We start from the raw sequence: 12,654 nt of genomic DNA on the forward strand, positions 1-12,654 counted from the left end.
TTGTAACAGAACAGTGTTTTTTTAGACCTGTAAAACTGCCTTAATTAATTCTTGAAGTGTATTTCTCTAGTTTGGCCAGCAGTTGGTGCATGTTTATGTTTTGAAGCTGTTTGGCCAGCAGGTGGTGCAAGTTTATGTTTTGAAGCTGCTGCAGGACCAAGGCTGTTTTCTTTGCTTAAGCCTTTTGGAAAGGACGTCTGCAGTATACTTTCAAAGACAGTTGTTCTGGGCTCTAATTGACCCAAGAGCTCATTTTCATTTGGATTTTACTGGCTTTTCCCCCAGTCTTAGCTAGGAAGAAAAGAGAGTAGGATCTATTTGCTGAGGCTCTTTGAACAGTTATATGTCCTGATTTTCCCAGGTTTAGTTTTATAATTGATCCATATTTCAGTTACCTGCTATTGTTTGCTGATTGCACTTTTTTGTTCATTGTTCAATATTTTTAAGACAATAAACACTATTCAGTTTATTGCCTCTGCTATCTGGACTGATAAAGAATCCTGGTGGTTTGTGTGTTGGGTCTATGAGTGCTTTCTGGGAACCTAGAAATCACTTGGCGGTTCTGACCCAGTTGGTTGGAGGAGGGTGCTAGTGTAGAGCACAAGCGTCAGGTGGACCTGAGATATGCTGGGGATAGACCCTCTAAGTGGATACGGGGTAACCCCAGGTGGTTGGCTAGGCATTTTGTGACACGAGGTCTATTATGAAGTTGATTTTAAAAGATTTTAGTACCATGAACATCCATAGATCTTGAAGCTGTCATAGAGCCCCATATCCCTAGCTAATTTCACATTCAGGGGAGGGAAGGGGACAGCAACCACTGGAGAAGTAAGAAGGTGATTTGCCTTAATCTCTTCAGTGGCCAGCTCCTCAAGCAGAGTGCTTTTCTGTAACCTGGATGTGCCAACATCCATATTTTGGTCCCTTTCTAGTCCATCCCAAAACACGCCCAGACCGCACCCCCATGCCATATAATGTGCTGCAGTTTTAGATGTCCATATTCTGGCTTTATAAAGTCATGATTTGGATGTCCATGAAATATGGATGTCTAAATGCTGGGTTTCATACATCCAAAGCACAAGTAGAGCTTCCAAACTAAAGGCATTAGTGTGATGATGTATCTTTTTATACTACTTTTACCATAACTTTCTGGATACTGTATACCACCGAGATAATTTTGCAACTATATAGTCTATCACATATTCCAAATGAATCGCTGCTTTTTGTATAAGTGGTTTGGACCATATTTTTGTCAGAAGTGTGATAGATGTTTGTGGTTTCATGTTCTTTAGAAATATAGTTGATTTAATGATGTCATAAAAACACAATTATGTAAAACAAATATATAAATGATTGCTTTCTTTTTTGTTGTTTTAGTTTTAATCGTTTGGATCTACCACCATATAAAAGCTACGAACAACTAAAAGAGAAGCTACTTTTTGCCATTGAGGAGACAGAGGGTTTTGGACAAGAATAGACAGCATTGTATAGGAAAATACTTTTGCCTCCAAAAAAACATCCTTATTTCATGTCAAGCCAAGTAAAATTGCACAGTCTTTAATTGTATATATGCTGTTTCTTCTGTACAGTAATATTTTTCTGGAACTCTGAAAGCATAAATGTCTGCGATCTTCCACATAGATATGCAAAACAATTCAGCCTTTTCTACTTTATTTATTTCCCCGTACAGTGACTGACTAGGAAAATAACTTTAATTTTAAAAATAAACTAAATATTTTATTTTAAAAATTATATATATATGTATAAATATATATGTATACGGAGAGCTCTAGTTTTATAGAGCTTTACATATAAGAAACATTGCGGCCATCCAAGGAGGTCTGGAATCACTTCATCTTGACTATATTGTCCAGAAAAATAAAATTGCAAACAACTGTGTTCTTACTTATGCAACATCTCTCCCAAGGTGGTTTATTGCATGGCTTTTCTAAATGGTGTTAAAAGGTTAATGCCAAAAAGTATCTCAAGTATGTAGAAATTCACTGCTGGCTTTATAAGATGATAGAACATGCAAAATTCTGCACATTGTAATCTTTCAGTCCTTAAGGATAGCTGGTTTCCCTCGCTATACTGCAGTCATGATTGAAGCCTTTATGACTGGCACAAGAGTGTTTGTACAGTTGAAAAATGCAATTCATATTGAGAATGATCAGTTGATGCCACTCTTCAAATTCATTTTGGATGTCAGAATACCGAATTTCATTGGACATTGTTAAGAAATCACTTTATTTTTTTCAAGTTAATATTAGGAGGTTGTTGGGTAACAATCTTTTCAAATGAAACCTGAATAAAAGAAAAGAATTTTTTTAAAAAGGTCATCTTGCTGTTGTACAGTTTTTTGTTGTTGTTTTTTGTATTTTTATCTGTCAATGAAATTATTATCGAAGTACATCACAGTTTATATACCCTAGCATCAAGTGTATAGTGTGCGATTTAATGTCAGCAGTTTTCAACTGTGTCAAAGGTTCACTATTTACATTTCTTCTCAGATGTGGTTACAAATCTGGAGAGACTGATATGTGACCATCTCTGGGAAAAGAAGACTAAAGTCTCATATCCAAAATGTTGAGAATGGCTGATTTTTCATGTCTTAGGTACATAAGCAGTTAAAGTTACATGTTTGAACTTCTATAACTTTTTTATTTTCTTTGCATAAAAGAATGAGGTTTGAACTGTTGTATTACAAATTGTTTGCTGTAACAGAAATCATTAAAATCTCATATTTTGTTTCTGGAAACTTTAGTCATCTTTTCCCAGAGATGGTCACACATGGTAAGTTAAACAATCTTGAGCAAACAAGATTCTTAAAAATTAATAGCTGTTTAAAAAACAACACTCAGCTTTAATATAACAAGTCAGATTTTCTTGAATATGTTTAAAAATGTTTCTGTGTAGATAAGCTTAGCATCTTCAACAGAGCATGAGTTCTTTTTAGGTTTTGATACCTTTATTGGATTAATATAATTATACAAGAACATAAGAGTTGCCTTACTGGGCCAGACCAAAGATCCATCTAGCCCAGCATCTTTCTTCCAACAGTGGACAATCCAGGTTACAATTACCTGGCAGAATCCCAAGACGTTTTCAAGATTGCATGCTGCTGAATCCCAGAGATAACCTGTAGCTTTCTCTGAGTCTACCTTAATAACAGTTTATGGATTTTACCTCCAGGAACTTACCCAGTCCTTTTTTAAATGCAACTATGCTGGTCATTTCTCTTTTGAACAGGATGAACAGGCCATCTCTGAGTTCAGAATATCCAAGATTTCCAAGCATATGTGGAAGTTCCTACACAGCCACCCCTTTACTGTTTCTCTCAGTGTATTTTTATCTATATTGCCACATTGCTGCTCTCATAGCATTCTTTTCCCTTTCAGCAAATCACGTTTTTCCTATGGTCTTCTCATTTCTCAAACAACCCCCCCCCCCCTTCTCTTTTTGTTTTTATTGTATATTAATGTAATTAACATCAAATTAAAACTTGACAAAGAGAAACATTTATTCCAGTAGCCAGTAACATAGTAAATGATGGCAGATCCAGTTTGCCCAACAAGATGGCCAGAGTTATACCTTCTGCTCTGTGCATGTTATACTCTGTGCCTTGTTTAAAGGGTGAAGATTATTTAAGGGGCTGTTTTATTTAACATGGGAAAAAAGGCTTACCACAAAATGATTTAAAGCATTTTGTGGTAGTTTGCCTATCCTGTCCACTCGTACTACCTTGCGCATTAGCTATTTTCCAAAATATTTTTTGCTGGGGGCATGTTTTGATAGACTGACCCTGCCCTGGGGCAGGGCACCACAATTTTGAAGATGACTGCACTGATCCTGCAGCAAGCAGACATCACTCTCACTGCCAGACCCACAAGAGGTCAGGGGGTCACTATTAGACCGCTGGGCCTTTTTTTTTTTTTTATAATGTCAGGTCAGGCCAGCAGGATGGATGGGAGGGAGAGATGGAGGCCACTAGACAATTTAAGATATGGGGTTTGGGGGAGGCTTGGGCAAGAATGAGGGTAGGAGCAACTACACTATCAGGGTAAGGGGGTGAAGGAGTCGGGTCAGGCGTGGGGGGGGGGGGGGGGGGGGGGAGGCGGAGGGAAATTTGGGACAATGACTGCCGACAACTTTCTTTTGGGTTTTTGTTTGTTTTTTTTCTTCACCCTTCTTGTCAGTGCCTGAGCCAATCACCACTCAGGAACTGATCAGAAGAGGTAACATTTCGCAGTGAGCTGCAGATTACTGCTGCAGTTTGAACATGGTAGTAATTTGCATGCTCATTGCTTATAGAATGCTGCTGTAGCTTTTGAGCAAGAACTTCACAGTAGAGCTGCAAGCTGAGCCAGCTGTACTGCCAGGCTTTCTGCTTGGGCCCCTTATTCTTCCAGGACTCTCCAACTCCCCAGACGCTCTTCTTTTCATAAAGTATGTTTATCACTTTCAGAACTGGATTGAATTCAGATGTAGTCACATATGCAAATTCCTGTGGTGCTGTATCATCTCATTCTTTCCCAGGAATAAAGCTCCCTGCTGCTCTTTTATTCCACAGCTACTTAACTCATATTTTTTCTTCTTAGAAGAAGTGGTAGGCTGGCATCTTTATCCAGATTATACTTCCAAGTAAGTGTATAAACCTAGGCAACTTCTCACTACTCTCTACTCCTCCTTATGCAATAACTGGGCTTCCCAAAGGCTTGAGCCACATACAGAATGGTGCAATGGCCATGGAATCCAGGAGCTGAAGACAAAGAATTCAAAAAGGGTTTTATACCAGTCCCCAAAATGGTCTCTCTCTACCATAGCATTACTGATCAGGAGAACCTCCCCTTCTTCTGGAAATTTAGGGGTATTCAAAACTCAAAATACAATAGAGCCATGAGAGATCTCTGCCATCCACCTAAAGCAGCCCCAAACTAACCCAATAAGGTGAAAAAAAACCAATAACAGTGTAAACCAAGATTTCACCTGAATAAAAATATATATTGAGAACCCCCCTGATATTCAGCAGGCAGCACTGACCCCAGATATTCCATGCCAAGCTGTATCCGGGGACCAGCATTGAATATCCGGTTTCAGTTTTGTCCACGGCAACTTAACCGGTTAAGCTGATGCTCAGTGCTAACCGGTTAAGTGCTTAGCAGTTAAAGATAGACCTACTATTTATGTGGCCTATCAACTTCCAAACTGAGGGGCCCTTTTACTAAGATGCATAGGTTCCAACATGTGTCAATTTTGAACTACCAGCCGGCTACTGCGTTCCCTTGGTGGTAACTTCATTTTTTACACACATCCGATATGCGTGGCAGAAAATATTTTTTATTTTCTATTGCATGGCGCTAACCAGGCAGTAATTGGCAGTGTTCACTCACTGACGATTACAACCCAGTTAATATTTGAGACCTTACCATTAAGTCAATGGATGGTGATAAGGTCTTAGGGCCAAAGTGGATGCGCGCCAATTTTTATTTTTATGCACGTCCATTTTTGGCCCAAAAATAAAGGCCTTTTTTTTTGCAGGCACGCTGAGAAATGGACCTGCACGTGGCCAATACACGTGCCTACAACAGTGCTGGCCATTTTTCGGTGTACCAGGATCCCGAGCCGGTTAGTACTGAATATTCACGCTAAATTGCATAACATAGTTGGTTAGCAACTAGCCGCTAAACACTAATATTTAGCGGAGATAACTGGCTATCTTGTGCTGAATATTAGTGGTTAGCCGGCTAAGTGCTATTTAACTGGCAGGAGCCGTTCCTGGCCAGTTAAGTAGTGCTGAATATCAGGCCCAGAATGGACTATAAAAGTGGAAACTGGGATTTATCAGTTGAAGAACCAAAGACAATTTTAACTGCTGAGGTTCAATGACCAACATTGCTATGTTCTTATAAAATCATAAACTAGGGCTGCATTTCTATTAAAATTTTAATTGCATGATAAAATATATGTTGTTATTTTTTTCCCACTGCAGCTCCTTGTGATTCTGTTCAAGTCACTTAACCCTCCATTGCTCAGAGTTACGAGGAGCTGCAGTGATGAAATAAGACCTTTAATCATGATTACAAATTTTAATTGAAATGCAACCCACCCCCCCCCCCCCTCCCCAAAAAAAAAATTAAGAATAAAAAGTGATGAAAAGATAAGAAATACAAAATACACATTGACAAATTACGGGCCCTGTTTACTAAGGTGTGCTAGCGTTTTTAGAGTGTTCTAAACGCCAGAAACATATATTCCTATGTGTTTCTCTAGCATTTAGCGCACGCTAATAACACTAGCGCTCCTCCAGTGAGACGTGGAGGGGCATAATCGAACGCGAACGCCCATCTCCATGGGCGTCTATGTCCGCGAATGGGTACGTGAAGGGGCAGGACAGACTGTATTTTCGAAAAAAATGGGCGCCCATCTTTTTTTTCGATAATATGGTTTGTGCCCGGCAAATGCATCGGATTTGTGCAGATTTGAGCTGGGCGATTTCGTTTTTCAGCGATAATGGAAACCGAAGGCGCCCAGCTCACATGCCAGGACACCAACCGGGCACCCTAGGGGGGGCTCTTGTAACAATTAGAAAAAAAAATTAAATACCTCCCAAGTCTATAGCTCCCTTACCTTGGGTGCTGAGCCCCTCAAATCCCCCCCCCCAAAACCCACTGCCCACAACTCTACACCATTACCATAGCACTTATGGTACACGTGGGTACAGTGGGTTTTGGGGGAGGTTTGGAGGGCTCCCATTTACCACCACAAGTGTAACAGGTAGGGGGAGATGGGCCTGGGTCCACCTGGGTGAAGTCCACTGCACCCACTAACAACTGCTCCAGGGACCTGCATACTGCTACTACTACTACTTAACATTTCTAGAGCGCTACTAGGGTTACGCAGCACTGTACAAATTAACAAAGAAGGACGGTCCCTGCTCAAAGGAGCTTACAATCTAAAGGATGAAATGTCAAGTTGGGGCAGTCTAGATTTGCTGAGTAGAGGTGAAGTGGTTAGGTGCCGAAGGCGACATTGAAGAGGTGGGCTTTGAGCAATGATTTGAAGATGGGCAGGGAGGGAGCCTGGCATATGGGCTCGGGGAGTTTGTTCCACGCTGGGGTGAGGCGAGGCAGAAAGGGCGGAGCCTGGAGTTGGCGGTGGTGGAGAAGGGTACTGAAAGGAGGGATTTGTCTTGAGAGCAGAGGTTACGGTTAGGAACGTAAGGGGAGATGAGGGTAGAGAGGTAAGGAGGGGCTGCAGATCGAGTGCATTTGTAGGTTAGTAGGAGAAGCTTGAACTGTATGCGGTACCTGATCGGAAGCCAGTGAAGTGACTTGAGGAGAGAGGTGATATGAGTATATCGGTCGAGGCGCAAGATAAGACGTGCAGCAGAGTTCTGAATGGACTGAAGGGGGGATAGATGGCTAAGTGGGAGGCCAGTGAGGAGTAGGTTGCAGTAGTCAAGGCGAGAGGTAATGAGAGAGTGGATGAGAGTTCGGGTGGTGTGCTCAGAGAGGAAAGGGCAAATTTTGCTAATGTTATAGAGGAAGAAGCGACAGGTCTTGGCTATCTGCTGGATATGCGCAGAGAAGGAGAGGGAGGAGTCGAAGATGACACCGACGTTGCGGGCAGATGAGACGGGGACGATGAGGGTGCTATCAACTGAGATAGAGAGTGAAGGGAGAGGAGAAGTGGGTTTGGGTGGGAAGACAATAAGTTCTGTCTTGGCCATGTTCAGTTTCAGGTGGCGGTTGGACATCCAGGCAGCAATGTCGGATAAGCAGGCCGATACTTTGACCTGGGGTTTCCGCAGTGATGTCTGATGTGGAGAGATAAAGCTGGGTGTCATCAGCATAAAGATGATAGTGGAAACCATGAGATGAGATTAGGGAGCCCAGGGAAGAGGTGTAGATTGAAAAAAAGAAGGGGTCCAAGGACAGATCCCTGAGTAACTCCAACAGAGAGCGGGAATGGGGTGGAGGACGAACCATGAGAGTGTACTCTGAAGGTACGATGGGAGAGATAAGAGGAGAACCAGGAGAGGACAGAGCCCTGGAACCCAAAAGAAGACAGTATGTCAAGAAGTAAGTTGTGATTGACAGTGTCAAAAGCGGCGGATAGATCGAGGAGGATGGAGTGGAGGAGGAGTGGCCTAGTGGTTAGGGTGGTGGACTCTGGTCCTGGGGAACTAGGGAACTTAGTTCAATTCCCACTTCAGGCACAGCTCCTTGTGACTCTGGGCAAGTCACTTAACCCTCCATTGCTCCAGGTACAAATAAGTACCTGTATATGTAAGCCGCATTGAGCCTGCCATGAGTGGGAAAGCACGGGGTACAAATGTAACTAAAAATAAATAGTGACCTTTGGATTTGGCGAGGAACAGGTCATTGCAGACTTTAGATAGTGCCGTTTCTGTAGAGTGTAGGGGGCGAAAGACGGATTGAAGCGGATCGAGGATGGCATGAGAGGAGAGAAAATCAAGGCAACAGCTGTGAATGGCGCGTTCAAGTATCTTGGAGAGAAAGGGTAGGAGGGAAATGGGGCGGTAGTTGGAGGGACAGGTAGGGTCAAGTGATTTTTTTTGAGGAGTGGTGTGACTACAGCATGCTTGAAGGTGTCAGGGACAGTTGCAGTGGAGAGAGAGAGGTTGAGGATATGACAGATGGTGGGGGTGATAGTAGGAGAGATGGTGTTAAGTAAGTTGGTGGCGATGGGGTCTGAGGAACAGGTGGTGCATTTCGAGGAGGAGAGAAGATGGGCGGTTTCCTCTTCAATGATATCAGGAAAAGAGGAGAAGGAGGCCTGGGTTGGTTGGTTGAGGGAGTGGGTTATAGGATGAAGAGGAGGAGAAGGTTTGGTGGTGAATTCGAGGTTGATCTTCTGGACCTTGTCGTGGAAGTAGTCAGCCAGAGATTGGGGAGAGAGTGGGGGGGGGGGTGGGAGCGGAGGGCACTTTGAGGAGGGAGTTGAGGGTGGTGAAGAGACGACGAGGGTTAGAGCTGAGGGAATTAGTCAATTGGGTGTAATAGTCCTGTTTGGCGAGGAATAGGGAGGACTGGAAGGAGGATAGCATGAATTTGTAGTGAATGAAATCAGTATGGGTGCGAGATTTCCTCCAGAGGCGTTCAGCCGAACGGGCGCAGGAGTGAAGGTATCAAGTGCAAGGGGTCAGCCAGGGCTGGGGATTGGTACGCCTTGTGGGACGGGAGATGGACGGTGCAAGGGTGTCTAGAGCAGAGGAGAGAGTGGCATTGTAAGGGGAGACAGCCTTGTCAACAGACTCAGAGGACATGATGGAAGGGAGGAGATCAGAGCTACTAGAGGATAAGGTGGGGGGGGGGGTCAACAGCCTGGAGATTCTTGGAAGTAGTGGTTAGTGTTGGGGGAGGCTGATGAAGTGTGAATGTGATCAGTTGATGGTCAGAGAGAGGAAGAGCTGATGCGCGGAAATTGGAGGGTGAGCAGGTAGAAGAGAGGACGAAATCAAGACAGTGGCCAGATTGGTGAGTAGGGGTGGTGGAGCTCAGTTGGAGGTTGAAGGAGGAGGTTAGAGTGAGGAACTGAGAAGCGTACGAGTCGGATGAGTTATCAGTGTGTATATTGAAGTCACCAAGAATGAGGGATGGGGATGAGGGCTCAAGAAAAATGGAGAGCCAGGCATCGAAGTCGATAAGGAAGGAAGGAAGGAAGGGAGGGACTTATCAGGGGGGCGGTAAATGACTGCAACTCTGAGTGGCAGCGGGTAGAATAGACGGATGGAGTGGACTTCAAAGGATGAGAAGCAGTGAGACTGTGGTAAGAGGAGAGGTTGAAAACTGCAGGAGGGCGAAAGTAGTAGCCTGACGCCGCCACCGCGGCCAACTGGGCGGGGCGAATGGGAGAAAAGATAACCTCCGTGGCATAGGGCCGCAACTGAGGCAGAGTCGTCAGGGGTGAGCCAGGTTTCAGTTAGGGTGAGCAGTTGAAGGGAATGGGAGATGAAGAGATCGTGGGTGAAGGAAAGTTTGTTGCAGACCGAGTGGGCATTCCACAGGGCACACGAGAAGGGGAGGGAGGAGGGGAATAGAGATGTGATTGGAGATATCGCGGAAACGTTTGCATAGATGAAACGAGTGGGGGACCTGGGTTGGGATTGATGTCTCCTGCGGATAGCAGGAGGAGTAAGAGAGGGCGGAGAAGGGTGGGGGAGGTAAGGCGACGAAGATGGGATGCGCTTAGGAGGAATGGGGAAGGGTTCATGGCAGGAAGGAGGTGTTAAAGGTTGAGAGCTAGGAAGGAGGAGGAGGACAATAGGGATGGTGAGGTGGTGGGGGACAGGGGTGGGTAGGGTATTGTAGTAGTGAGCAGGACGGGAGAGGACATGGATGGGCAGTGAGTTCGTGTGGTATACAGTGGTGGGAGAGGGAAAAGATTAGGGAGGGACAGGGCAAGGAATAGAATGTGAATGGGAGCCATAAGTAGTGACTGAGGTATTCACGGGGCAGGTAGATGGGTTGGGAGACAGGCAGGTGAGGGTGAGCAGTCGGGCAGGGGAGTGATGAGCTGGCAGGAAGATGGACTGGGAGGCAGGCAGGTTTCAGGGTGAGCAGTCAGTCAGGAGGGTGAAGGGCTGGTAAAGTGGCAGGTTGTTGATGGGCAGGCAAGTTGAAGGGCTGACAAGCGGCAGGCTGATCGATTGGCTAGCAGGCAGGCGGGCAGGAACAGGTGATTGGCTAGTAGGCAGGTTGAGTGGCTAGCAGGCAGGAGCAGGTGATTGGGCAGCAGGCAGGCAGGAACAGGTAAGTGCGGTGAAGAGCACAGCAGCAGGACTGGAACAAACTGGAATGGTTTAGAGCAGAAGAGAGCAGAGTAGTAGGATTGGAGCAGGCTGGAACAAGCAGGAGCTGGCGGACTAGAATGAGCTGGATCAGGCGGGCTGGAACAAGCTGGATCAGGCGGGCTGGAACAAGCTGGATCAGGCGGGCTGGAACAAGCTAGATCAGGCGGACTGGAGCAAGCTGGAGCAGAAGGCCTGGAGCAAGCAGGGAGAAGCTGGATCAAGCGGACTGGAACAAGCTGGAGCAGAATGACTGGAGCAAGCAGGGAGAAGCTGGGTCAGGCGGGCTGGAGCAGAATGACTGGAGCAAGCAGGGAGAAGCTGGATCAGGCAGGCTGGAACAAGCTGGATCAGGCAGACTGGAACAGGCTGGAGCAGATGGACTGGAGCAAGCAGGGAGAAGCTGGATCAAGCGGACTGGAACAAGCTGGAGCAGAATGACTGGAGCAAGCAGGGAGAAGCTGGGTCAGGCGGGCTGGAACAAGCTGGATCAGGCGGACTGGAACAAGCAGGAAGAAGCTGGATTAGGCGGGCTGGAACAAGTTGGAGCAGATGGAGATGGAACAAGCAGGGAGAAGCTGGATCAGGCACGCTGGAACAAGCTGGAGCAGATGGATTGGAACAGGCAGATGGATTGGAACAGGGAGAAGCTGGATCAGGTGGACTGGAACAGCAGGGAGAAACTGGGTTGGGTGGCTGGAACAGATGGGCTGGAACAGGCAGATGGATTAGATCAGGCAGGGAAAAGCTGGGTCAGCAGACTGGAACAAGCTGGTGCTGATGGGACTCTGCCTCCTCACGGTCTCTGTCCCTGCCGCCGTCGGCCCGGTCACACAGGTCGCTGGATCGGCGGGCTGGAACAAGCTGGGGCTGATGGACTCTGCCTCCTCTCAGTTCTTGTCCCGCCCCCGTCGGCCCGGTCGCACAGGTCGCACCCCGACTCCACCGCAGGATGGATCCCTGTCTCGTGGTCTGCAATCCGTGCCCAGGCCGTTCCGGCCAGGGAGTGTGGCGGCAGCGCACAGGACCTCGGGGCACGACCAACGCGGCAGACCGCGGCCCGCCGGATCTCTCACGCAGGAACCCCAAGCCCGGGATCCTCCGGAGTGCACGGGCAAGGCAGAGAGGCCATGGGAGCCCCAAGCAGTCGGACGACAGCGAAGGGGACAGTCCGCAGCCACGCGGCAGGCAGACAGCCACAATCAGCCCCAGGCCGCTCACCCGCGCCGGACACCAGATAAGCCGTCGTGGTCCAGCAGTCCACCGACTGGGTCTGACACAATTCCGGTCCGGTCCGGTAAAGGAGGGCCCAGGATGGTTCAGGTGAGTCTGGTACTTTGGGGCTTCAGGAGCTCGCCACGGAGCTCCTTACCTGCCGGCCATCTTTGTGTAACTGCTGTGATGGAGCTGGGTATGGCATTTGAGGCTGGCATACAGACTGGAAAAAAAAAGTTGTTAAAGTTGTTTTTTTTTATGCTGGGAGGGGGCTAGTGACCACTGGGGGAGTCAGGGGGTGCTCATCCCCGATTCCCTTCGGTGGTCATTTAGGGCACTTTTTTGGGACTTCGTGAAAAAAAAGGGTCCAATAAAAATGACCCAAATTCGCGCTAAAAACGCCTTTCTTTTTTCCATTATCGGCCAAAGGTGCCCATCTCTCCTCGGCCGATAAACACGCCCCAGTCCCGCCTCCAACACGCCCCCGTCAACTTTGCCCATTTCCACAACAGATTTCAGTTGAAGACTCCCAAAATCGGCTTTCGATTATACCGATTTGGGTGCCTTTGCGAGATGGGTGCCTATTTCCCAATTTGGGTCGAAATCTGGGTGCCCATCACTTTCGA

The 12,654-nt window shown here is 46.6% G+C and overlaps 1 protein-coding gene across 5 annotated transcripts in view; it reads left to right on the plus strand.

The window, feature by feature from the left end:
- Window positions 1–2,337, plus strand: part of WWP1 (WW domain containing E3 ubiquitin protein ligase 1) — a 258,360-nt gene extending 256,023 nt beyond the window's left edge. For all 5 annotated transcript variants that reach the window (XM_030216171.1, XM_030216177.1, XM_030216185.1 and 2 more), the window contains one exon: window positions 1,378–2,337. In XM_030216171.1, the coding sequence (XP_030072031.1) occupies window positions 1,378–1,477 (100 nt within the window). In that variant the 3' untranslated portion in view covers window positions 1,478–2,337. The remainder of the gene's footprint in view (window positions 1–1,377) is intronic.
- The last annotated feature ends 10,317 nt before the right edge of the window (window positions 2,338–12,654 follow it).

The sequence above is a fragment of the Microcaecilia unicolor genome, chromosome 1, assembly GCF_901765095.1.
Source record: "Microcaecilia unicolor chromosome 1, aMicUni1.1, whole genome shotgun sequence".
Taxonomy (NCBI): Eukaryota; Metazoa; Chordata; class Amphibia; order Gymnophiona; family Siphonopidae; genus Microcaecilia; species Microcaecilia unicolor.